At 36.2% G+C, this 11,541-nt stretch overlaps 2 protein-coding genes across 2 annotated transcripts; both read right to left on the reverse strand.

The window, feature by feature from the left end:
• Window positions 1-326: 326 nt before the first annotated feature.
• On the reverse strand, window positions 327-5,234 carry LOC132615344 (probable pectinesterase/pectinesterase inhibitor 51). Its single transcript, XM_060329928.1, has 3 exons — window positions 4,451-5,234; window positions 3,349-3,802; window positions 327-1,130 (listed from the first exon to the last, which is right to left on the reverse strand). The coding sequence occupies exons 1-3, from the start codon at window positions 5,009-5,011 to the stop codon at window positions 445-447; spliced, it is 1,701 nt and encodes a 566-aa protein (XP_060185911.1). The 5' UTR covers window positions 5,012-5,234; the 3' UTR covers window positions 327-444.
• Window positions 5,235-7,496: 2,262 nt separating this feature from the next.
• On the reverse strand, window positions 7,497-10,424 carry LOC132614926 (uncharacterized). Its single transcript, XM_060329476.1, has 2 exons — window positions 8,890-10,424; window positions 7,497-8,717 (listed from the first exon to the last, which is right to left on the reverse strand). The coding sequence occupies exons 1-2, from the start codon at window positions 10,348-10,350 to the stop codon at window positions 7,764-7,766; spliced, it is 2,415 nt and encodes an 804-aa protein (XP_060185459.1). The 5' UTR covers window positions 10,351-10,424; the 3' UTR covers window positions 7,497-7,763.
• Between the last annotated feature and the right edge of the window lie 1,117 nt (window positions 10,425-11,541).

Below are 11,541 nucleotides of genomic sequence, written 5' to 3' on the forward strand. Positions count from 1 at the left end.
ACTAGCCTTCTACCCGAAAAGTTTTACTATGTGCCTCACACAACTGACATTAGTTGGTGAGGCTCTTTTTTGTGAGATAAAAAAGTGGACCACATCTTATACTTTTGGGTCCACAAATTTTGAGTTCACTTTTTTGTCTCGCAAAAAAGAGCCTTACACAACTAATGTCAGTTGTGTGAGACACATTTTAAAAAATTTCCCTTCTACTCATCCTAGCCCTCTACAGCCTTCTATCTAAGGTCATGTCCTCGATGGAGCAAGAACCATATGTCATGAAACATGATTGACACATCTGAGTTGATGTGAAACTTTTGGCAAGATATATCTCACATCAGAAATTTCAAATTTTTCCCACAATGGTACTAGATGTTGACGTTTTGTAATCACATTCGAGGATATTGAGCTTGACTTACTAGATGTACATTGAACATTACTACAAGTTAATCAAGAAGAGGTAGAAATCCACTGATCTCCTTGAATGAAATTTTGTACAGAGTATGAGTTAACATGTTCAGCAGGGATTTGGCTACTCCATGACACTCGTCCGGCTGTATTAGCTCCGGCACCAGTATTCTTATATTCTCCATAGTAAAGAGTCTTAAACGCGAAATCACCGCTCCAAGGCAACCATCCATTAGCCGAAATAAGAGTCTCCAAAGTACATTCTATAAAGACGGTCCGAGAATACTCCTTCCATGGCCTTCCAAGAAAATTTTTGTGCACCTTGGGCTTTTTGTTGTACAGGTCCACGTATTTGTCAGTTCCATTGATCAAACAATTTTGGAAGACGAAACCAGTTGACTGTGCGGGGTCCATCCTGCCATGAGCAGTGACAGCATTCGTCTCTCCCTTTTCGGGACGCAGTTGTCGAGGTGCGATTAGGATGTCACATTCTTGGAAGAAAGAAGCTGAGTTCCCAAAAATGAAGTCTACATTGCCTTGGATACGACAGGACTTATAGTATTGGCGCAAAGCATGGGCATAAAGGGTGTCCTGATTGCCAATGAATTCACAATTCTCTATCACTGAGAGATCGCTGTCGGATCGGAACCCTACAGCTTGGTGGGCATCCGGACCTGCTGTGTTTTGGAAGGTGATACCACTGGCCATGAATCCATCACCAACAACTCCTGTTTTAGAAATACTAACATCAGAACTACTCAAAAAACCAAAAGTTCATCAACTAAATCTATGTCTTCAACAGTTAATGGTAAATCTGCAGATTCTATCATCACTTCAGTTTTCGTTTCAACTACTTCATTCCAACGTCAACCAGCTTGAACAATACATAGAGACTTAAGCCAAAGAGTTACACTAAATGCAAAGATTTTGCACTTCTGGCAGAGCCCTATGATCCAGAGGAGGATCAAAGCGGGTTCAATAGGCTCAACTGAAACCATTCTTTTGACTCCACCCATAAATACACATGCAAAAAAAATTATACTTGTATGTATATAGATTAGACTCATTCCGAACACACTGACTATAAATTCTAACTTTGCGTTTGCTATGTAGCAACGGCTAAATCTCTCCTTTTCCACTAACCAAAAATAAAGCAAAAAAATTAAGATCATAAGAAAAACTAAGCCCATAGTTTGATTAGTAGTTCACAGACCAGTTTCTAAACAGGTGAGCTTTAAATGCAGACTCAACAAAACAATTACAGGGGACAGACTTATTGGAGTTCTTATAATCGACAACTTTAATACAATTGTCCTACAAGAGAAAGTTGCTAAAGCCATAGAGTCCCACTAGTCCTAACTATTGCATTAGAGTTTGATTTTAAACCAAATAAACACAGACGAACAAAATTGATCTTCCTTAAATAAACTAAAACTTCGATAATTAATTTAGCCATGTAACATAAGTACTCTTTCCGTTTCAATTTATCTGTCTAAGCTAAATGAGACTTCTAAATCTTGTGGTCATAAACTAAAAATATGTTTAATGTACCAAAATGCCCTTTAAATCTTCTGATCTTAAATATGGCAGGTAGAATGTTGCATTTAAGGAGTTACTAAATATAAAACGTGACTTTTTTTTCTTAAACAAATCAGTTAAAAAGTAAGACGCATAAACTAAAACAGAAATAGTATTAAAGTTGGAACTCCATTAAAATTAAGGGAAAGGGTCAAAAATACTCCTCTACTTTCATAAATTGGCTACTTTTACCCTCCGTTACAAGTTGAGGCCAAATCAACCCCTCCCGTTACAAGTTGGAGCCAAATATACCCCTACCGTTAGCAAAGTTTCAAAAATACCCCCATTTCTAACATATTCCCATATAAGCAAGCCTAGTCATTGGAATTGGGTGACATGGACTCCACATGGCATTTAACTTATTATATGTGGTGCCTACATGACAAACTTTTTAGAAACAATCTAGAAAATTGATTTTTCTAAAAACAAATCGGGAAAAAATGGCTTTTATAAAAAATCAGAAATATTTTTTATTTTATAAAACCCGCTTCTTAAAAAAAAATATGAAAAATTGGATTTTTTTTATTAAAAAATCTTGAAAATGATTTTTTTTTTAAATCAGTTTTTTCAGATTTTTTAAAAATTAATCCAGATTTAAAAAAAAAAAAAGATTTTTAGGACACATTTAAAAAAAAAAAAGACTTTACAGTTTTCCAGATTAAAAAAAATCATTTTACAGAAAAAATCCGATTTTCGAGAATATATTTTTTTAAAAACGGGTTTTATAAAATCAAAAAAGTTTTAGATTTTTAATAAAAGCTATTTTTTCCAGATTTGTTTTAAAAAAATCAATTTTTTTTTATGACATGGGAACCCGCAGCCGCTACCCTTTGGGTGCGCACAGGGTAAACCCAGCTCCTGTGCAATAGCTCGTAAACCACATAGGAGAGGTCACCCGCACTAGGCAAGCCTGGTGCCGAGCTCGACCCAGAAGGCAAATCCCCTGCTATCGTAGGTAGGGGGTTTCAAACTTGCGACCTCCATTATGAAAGCTCCATGCTCAACCAACTGAGCCACCCTTGCGGGTTAAAAAAAAAGTATATTTGGCTTGCTCATTCGAGATTGTTTTTTAAAAAATTGTCACGTAGGCACCACATAGAATAAGTTAAATGTCATGTGGGGTCCATGTTACTCAATTCCAATGACTAGGCTTGCTTATGTGAGAATATGTTAGAAATGAAGGGTATTTTTGAAACTTTGCTAACGATAGGAGTATATTTGGCCCAAACTTGTAACGGGAGGGGTAGATTTGACTCCAACTTGTAACAGAGGGTAAAAGTAGCCAATTTATGAAAGTAGAGGGATATTTTTGACTCTTTTCCCTAAATTTAACTACAGCAGTGCATTATGATCCAATAAATCACTTACCAACCGTTGCAGTCTCATAAGTGGTGACTCCGATAATACCAACATTCAACGAACCCGTAATGACGGTTTTGCCCATGCCATCACCCAAAAATATGACATTCTTCTTCTCCAACGGGACCCGAACTTTCTCCTCATACAACCCGGATTTGATCCATATCACAAACTTCCGTGTCTGCTGGTTCTCCGGTGCCGCATTCACTGCCTCCTGCACTGTCTTATAGTCACATCCTCCTTCCTTACACACCGTTATATCCGGTTTCAACCCGGATGGCACCCCACCCTTCACCCTCCCCGCCCCGCCGGAACCCGAACCTTCCCAGAACCCGTCTCGTTCTGTCTTGGGTGCGGTCCATGACCCGGTATTTTCCCCGTAAACATCGTAATTCACCAGCATCCCTAATGCATTGCTGCTATACCCAATCAAGGAGTTCAAAAACGACATCGCTTTGGACACCTGCGAGTAGAGGTGTCAAAATTGGCCGAAAAAACCTAGATCCTGCCCAACCCGCTCAGGTTTGGGCAGGTCTTAACTTAGCCTATTTTGACCCGCTCAATTCAGACAATTTAAAATTGAGCTGATTTTTAGGCCAAATTGACTCATAAGGTTGTCAAAATATTTTTAAAATATTTTTTTTTGTTTTATATATTATGGATAGCCCTAACTAAATTAAAAAAAAGGGTCGTATTTGACGGTTGAACAATTCACAAGGAAACCATTAAGTTGCTCCCTCCGTTCACTTTTACTTGTCCAATATTTTAAAAATATATTTTCACTTTTACTTATCACTTTTAGCATACCTAAGAGAAGATAATTTCTTTTTTTCTATTTTACCCATCATTTTTCAAATTCATTAAAAAATATGTACCAATTAATATGAATATGATAACTTATGCCTTTCATTTATTATTATTTTTTACAGTTGTGTGAAGTCAAATAAAAGTGAAAAGCAATTAAAACTTTATAAAAATTTAGCTCATGGGCTATGACCCAAACCATCTCAGCCCAAGTAATTTTTAGATAAGTTCAATAATTTAAATTTATTAATTCAATCCATTTTAACCCTCCCAAAATTTATCCAACCCGCCCATTTACTACTCTTACCTGTGAGGTCCCGTTAACGTACTTCAAACCAGACCAGCAATCATACTGGTACACCATCACAGCACTCATCCACGCACGAGCATCCTTAATATCGCCACGTGTCAACGCCTGACCCGTCAACCCGATCCGATAATCCGCGTACCCGAGCACCTCCAAACACACTTTACCCGCGTCCGTACGGTTCTGATTCCCTGCACTCGCATCAATAATGGCCTTCACCATATCCTTCGCCTTATCATTATTCATCGAAGACACATTAACAGCTGATTGAATAATTAACGGAGTCGTTAACGGCAACTTAACGGAATCCGTTAGTACAGACTCACATGTTGGTGGGTCCCGCGATGCCTTACAAGCTCCTCGGATCTCAACGGCAATTGACGGCGCCGTTATATCCGACGAACTCCGTTTGTGATGGTGAGTGGCGGAGGAAATTGAGAAGAAAAGAATAAGGGTAAAGACTGTTAGTGTGAAAAAGGAAGCCATTGAAATGAAAAGAAGCTTGAATTTACGGAATAGTGAGGGTTTTGCAGGTTTTTTGTCATGCATGGTGGGTACCATTTTATAACCTCAAAAATGCAGTATAATTTTAACGAGATGTTTGAGTTACTGTCTGAAAAAGAAGGAAAAAGAATGATCTCGTGATAAAAGGGGTCAAATGGGATTTGGTGAGTAACGGCGATAGCTATGGGAAGAATGAAAAGAAGGAGCGGGAAAAGCACTTTGATTTGATAGTGGTGCTGTCAGATAATCCAATAGGGATCTACTGAAATGTTTTACTACCTCAGTCAGTCATACAGATTTAGTTTAATTTAAGGGAAAAGGTCAAAAATATCCCTCTACCTTAAGAAAAGGGTTAAAAATATCCTCCGAACTTATTTTGAATTAAAAATGCCCTTTCTATTACGAAACTTTTCACCTATGCCCCTCTGTTAACAAAACCGTCCAATGCCCCAAAAGAACCCAAAATTTTGACCCGACCTGAATTGTACCCAACCCAAATAAAATAAAACCCCTTAGCTTCCAAACACGACTCAAACCTTCATCAACATCAGAGAGGGAGAGAAAACACTGTAGAGAGAGAAAAGTGGCGGTTCCATCTTTCTACTAGGGTTTCGCCGATTTGCTCTATTACAACACCATAAAGGTATGATTCTTTAACTAACCACCTTCTATTAAGTGTATTTCTCTTCATTTGCTGTAAGTTTTTGAAGTTTTGATGAGGTAGGGTTTTTTCTAAATGGGTTCCTAAGTTATTGTTTGATTAATGGTTTCTAATTTTTGTTAATTTCCCAGTAGGAGTTATTCGATTTATTTGCAATCTATCGTCTATTGAATTCAATTGTGTCAAACTTCTATTTCTACACCTTTATCTATTTCTATTTTGTGTTCCTTTACTTGTTCTTCTATTAATTCCGCTATCACTCCACTATTCCATCATCATCTAAGAGAACCTTTAGCAGGGGCACTAGTTTTACGAATAGACAATGTAATTTCGGCATTAAAGCTACCCCTCAACTCTGCAAAATGTCGCAAAATAGTTGTTCGTCGCAAAGGATGTGCAATTGTGGTTTGGTTGCAAAAATTTGACATCCACCACTCCTGCTAATCCGGGAATAAGATTTTTCAGATGTCCTCGTCCAGATGTATGTCCATTTAAAAGTTTTTTTTTTCCAGTTTCGGTGAACTGATTTTATATCGATTAATCAATTAATCTCTTTTTATGTTTTTATATTGTTGCTAATCTAATTTTGATTGTTGTCGACAACATTCCTCATGCGGATATTGGGAATGGGAAGACCAAACTTTCTCGGAGAAAGCTTACATACGAAATTTAGAGGAGTTGTTGAAAGACGTCAAGATTGAACGGGACGTTTTGAAGATTGAAATGGTCAATTTGAAGCGTGAAAGTGACAATTTGAAGAATGAAAGGGATTTTTTTGTCGGAAGTGGTTGCTACCTTGGAGGCTACTAATGAGTTGGAAACGAACAAAGCTAGGACATTTGAGGAGAAGTATTCTAAGGTGAAATTCAACCTTATGATTTCATGGGCTGATTTTGTTGGGATTTCGGTCGCATTGATGACAAAGTGAATTTCGAGATGTAGTGTTAGTTGTTAGTTTTTTTATGACGCTAATATGCATGTGTAGTAGTTGAGAAGAACCGATGGTTGTTGTTTTCTCTTGTTTTTATCTTGGGGGTGTAGTGAATGTACTAATTTGGATGTAATGTTTGTAAGGTCCTTGTTTGTAATGTATGGATGTGGAACCTACAAAGGTCTATTGTTTCATCTTTCCGGACAAAGGTTACTGATAAAGTGTCATTTCAATGCTATACATGAACACTAATGAATATTTTCTCATTCATGAGCACTAATGAGTATCCAAGAGAATTACACGTGATTAAGAGATTTTTTTTTAGCTTACCGATGGCCTAAGTCCTATACTACACTATGAACCTCTTCTCGTTTTTTTGCTATAGCTGATCAAATAATAGTGTTTGTAGTAATGAACAAACCAATTCCAAATTCCAGCTAAGTTCACCTGATAACCAATTTATCTAATGACTCAATTGTAGTAATACATAAACAAGAAGAACAAGAACAGTTTGTGACAAAGCTGCCTCATCAATATCACATTAGCTTGAGCTTTCTCACACACATCAATATCACATTAGCTTGACAATGTGCTGATCACCAACTGAACCAAAATAAGACACTAAACCAAAACAAATCAATAGTATACTTGAACCAGATCAACAACCAACTGAACCAAAATAGAAGGAAAAAGCATTATACTAACAACTTCATATATTAATTGGGCAGCAAATCTAAAAGTTTGTTCATTACATGAGGGATGTCATGTTATAACCCCAAAAAGATGCAACAAAAAGTGATAAAAGGACATCCCATTGCCACAATCAACTACTGAACCATGATCGCTAAGTTTGTGCCATCAACAACACTAATTACATCAATGAAAGTTTTAAATTTTTCACAAAAATACACCAAGTTTCAGTTGGTACATCACTTCTTCATTGTTGTGCCTTCCCATTACCCTTCCTTGCCTTAATTTTCTCCACTCTCATCTGCTCTGTCTGTCTTCCAATAAGAGATATATTACCATTCGATGAGAGACCTTTTGGTGCATACAACTCACTTGGTTTGCTTAAACCTCTAGCATCACCAATGAAGCTGATTTGTCTTGATCCAGTTAGTATGGGTTGCTTCTGTCTTTGTTGGAGTCTAGACTTCAACTCTGACACACCTCTTGGCCTCAAAGGTAGATCTTCTTCAAGTTCAAGTCCAGGATATTCAATTGACAACTAATTTAAATAGAAAGATTACCTTTCCACAACCCCTAGCATTATGTCCAATAAGTCCACAAGTTGAACATGTCATAACTCTTCCTTTCCTTAGTGCAACCCACCCAGTTTGCCTCTTAAGTGCTTCATCTTTGTCTCTTTTTCTTTTCTCTCTAGGTCTGCCAGCCATGTTTACCAAAGGTGGTGGTTCCATTGCTTCTGCTGGATCTATTTTCCAGAACTTTGGTCCTGGAACTGGTTGTAACTTGTGATGATAAGTCAAGAGATATGCTTCTTTTGAGTACCACCAGTGGATCTCTTTCAAGGGATCAAACTTCTTGTAATGAAGTGCCTTGATTGCATGGGGACATGGGATTCCAGTGAGGTCCCACACCCTGCAAGTGCACTTCTTAATAGACAAATTGACAATGTGCTTGTCATTCCCTTCACTCACCTCAAACCCATAATCCCCATTGAAATGTAAAGTACACCTAGTAGCAATCTTCTGAAATTCATTGTACATTTGTATAGATTCTGGACTCCATTCAGTAGCCCAAGTCAACACCTCTTCTTCATTGTTGCTCACCATCTCTATCACCTTTATTCTTATTTCCTCAAGCATCCCAATGATAGCTTTGTGTCTAGGTACCAATATCCAGGAGTTGAATGATTCAACCAAGTTGTTTTCCACTTTCTGATTCTTGCAAACTGTGTCAAAGAAAGTCCTACACCAAGTTTCTATTGGGTAGTCCAACAAGTGGTCTTTGGCTCCTTCTGACAAATCACCCAATGTCTTCAGATGATCATCCAACTCCTCTCTATAGGCGCTCCATGCACACCACCAAAGAACCTTAGTCATTTCTTTGGTTTTCTTCCCTTTCTTTCTCCAATTAGCTTCTATGTGTTTCACACAAAACCTATGCAAAGCAGCAGGTAGAGCTTGTTGGACTGCCTCAATTAGTCCCTGATTAAGAATCACAATTAAAAAAAATTAAGCCATATATAAACTTAAAACAGTGAACTGAAACAGTGCGCTGTTCAGCCAAAACAGTGAACTGAAGCAGTTCACTTCTAAGCAAAACAGTCACTGTTTCAGTCATTAATATGAAGGAAAAAAAAGTAAAATAAATATTTACCTTTTGCATGTCTGAGACTAATGTGATCCCTTCTCCATTGTTGAAGTTTAGAGACTTCCCAAGCAATTCCAAGAACCAAAGCCAAGTAGCTTTGGTTTCTTTGTCCACAACAGCCCAAGCAATGGGATAAAAGTGGTTCATTGAGTCTTGAGCAACAACAGTTAATATTTGACCTTTGGCTTTACCTTTCAAAAAGGTCCCATCCAAGCCAATAAAGGGTCTCAGTCCTACTCTAAACCCCTTCTTCAGAGCATCAAAACAAATGTACATCCTCAAAAATCTTTGTTTGCCTTCTGCAAGTGCAGCTTTTGAAACCTTGAGGATGATATCACTTCCTGGATTACTCTCCTTCAAGGCATTTACATATCCAACAAGCTTTTTATAATCATCAACGAAACTACCTTCCAAATCTTCCAAAATCATTCTTTTGGCTCTCTTAGCCTTACCAAAGGAAGCATTAATGTTAAAAGCTGTTTTAAGATCAGCTCTCATATCTTTAATCTTATATTTGGGGTTACCTTGTACCTTTTCCTTGAAGTAGTATGCAATTGTAGTTGCCTTAACACTATGGTTTTCAAAGGAAGGTTCACACTTATGTTCTCCTTTTAGTGTTTTCACACTAACACCAGCAACATTTTTTTCACCAGAAATTAGACACACAAAGTTGCATTCTTTTTTACATGTATACCTAACCCTTAATGGATCACTTTTTTTCAAAGTAAAATTATAACCATGGCACAATGCATATAAGCTCATGTATCTCCTAGCTTCATCTATACCTTTGAATGTCATAAATTTGTGTAAGTCCTTATAATTAGACAACTTTGCATTGATTGTTCTATTTCTTTCTTTTGCAAAAGCCTCCATCTGTGCACTATCATAATCAGATTCATCAGACCCATCATTAATACCATTATCAGTACCATGAGAGCTACAGTCTGTAGCTGCATCATTAACCTTTATGTTCTCAACATCAACAGACAATTCATTATCCTCAACAGCAAATAGGTTTATCACATCAAACTCACCATTAACAAAAGACAATAATGTCCTAATCCCATCATCACCTTCTATTTCATAATATTTTCCAGAAGGGACATACACAATCAGTTGTTGAACACCCACAAACCCTAAACTATTTTTGTATTCATTAACGATATCTATATAAGATAAGAGATCAGGATCATAACCTTCCCATTTGTGAACATTCTTCATAGAATATAGCAGTTTTGGATCTCTTATCCACACACCACCATGGTGAAATACCAAATCAACCAAAACCATCTTAAATAATCTGAAATCGATATAAACGAATAAACAAAAAAAAAGATTAATTAAAAGATAATCCAAATATAAGATAACAACTAAACATATAAAGTTATTAAAGCATCTATGTGTTAATTGTGTGCCTAATACCATAAGTGGTTTACAAAAAAGAAGAAAGAAAAGCATGGACAACATACAGAAGTGAAAATCTCATTGTTCGAGGAAGAATATAAAATGTCCACTCACTGTGCCAGCAAAATCTTCCAAGTCTAGACTCTCAAAGTTAGCTACTGTTTCAAACATTTCCCGTAAATTGATTGAAGACAAATAAATCGAATAACTTCTACTGGGAAATTAACAAAAATTAGAAACCATTAATCAAACAATAACTTAGGAACCCATTTAGAAAAAACCATACCTCATCAAAACTTCAAAAACTTATAACAAATGAAGAGAAATACACTTAATAGAAGGTGGGTAGTTAAAGAATCATACCTTTATGGTGTTGTAATAGAGCAAATCGGCGGAACCCTAGTAGAAAGATGGAACCGCCACTTTTCTCTCTCTAAAGTGTTCTCTCTCCCTCTCTGATGTTGATGAAGGTTTGAGTCGTGTTTGGAAGCTAAGGAGTTTTATTTTATTTGGGTCGGGTACAATTCAGATCGGGTCAAAATTTTGGGTTCTTTTGGGGCATTGGACGGTTTTGTTAACAGAGGGGCATAGGTGAAAAGTTTCGTAATGTAAAGGGCATTTTTAACCCAAAATAAGTTCGGAGGATATTTTTATCCCTTTTCTTAAAGTAGAGGGATATTTTTGACCCTTTTCCCTTAATTTAATTGGTTTCGGAATTTGAGAAAGAAGTGATTTTTTTTTCAAATTTATAGCCTAAAATAAAATATTTATATAGTTATAAATTATTTTATTAAAGTAAAAGGAAAAGTTTAAATTAAATTATTTTTAATATAGAAATGTATCTTTTTTTTTTTTGACAGATTAAAAAAAATGTATATCATTTAAATTTAACTTTAAATTACTCATTTTAACCTTAATAAAATAATTTATCACATAAATATTCGTAACTTATTTTCTCTTATTTTTATTTTTAAACTCTGGCGTCTTGTCAAACATATCATATACTAATTGGGATGAAAGGAGCATTTTGAATGAAAGTATGCACTATTTGTAGTCAACGAAATTCTTATGCGCGCCCTCACAGACAAATACTCTTTGCATTAGGAGAATATTGTAGGATATATATATATATATATATATATATATATATATATATATATATATATATATTTTTTTTTTTTTTTTGTTGGGGGTGGAGGGGGAACAGTTTCTCAATGTTCAGATGGATTATAAGCATCATTTACGTTTATGTAA

Source organism: Lycium barbarum, chromosome 10 (assembly GCF_019175385.1).
Source record: "Lycium barbarum isolate Lr01 chromosome 10, ASM1917538v2, whole genome shotgun sequence".
NCBI lineage: Eukaryota > Viridiplantae > Streptophyta > Magnoliopsida > Solanales > Solanaceae > Lycium > Lycium barbarum.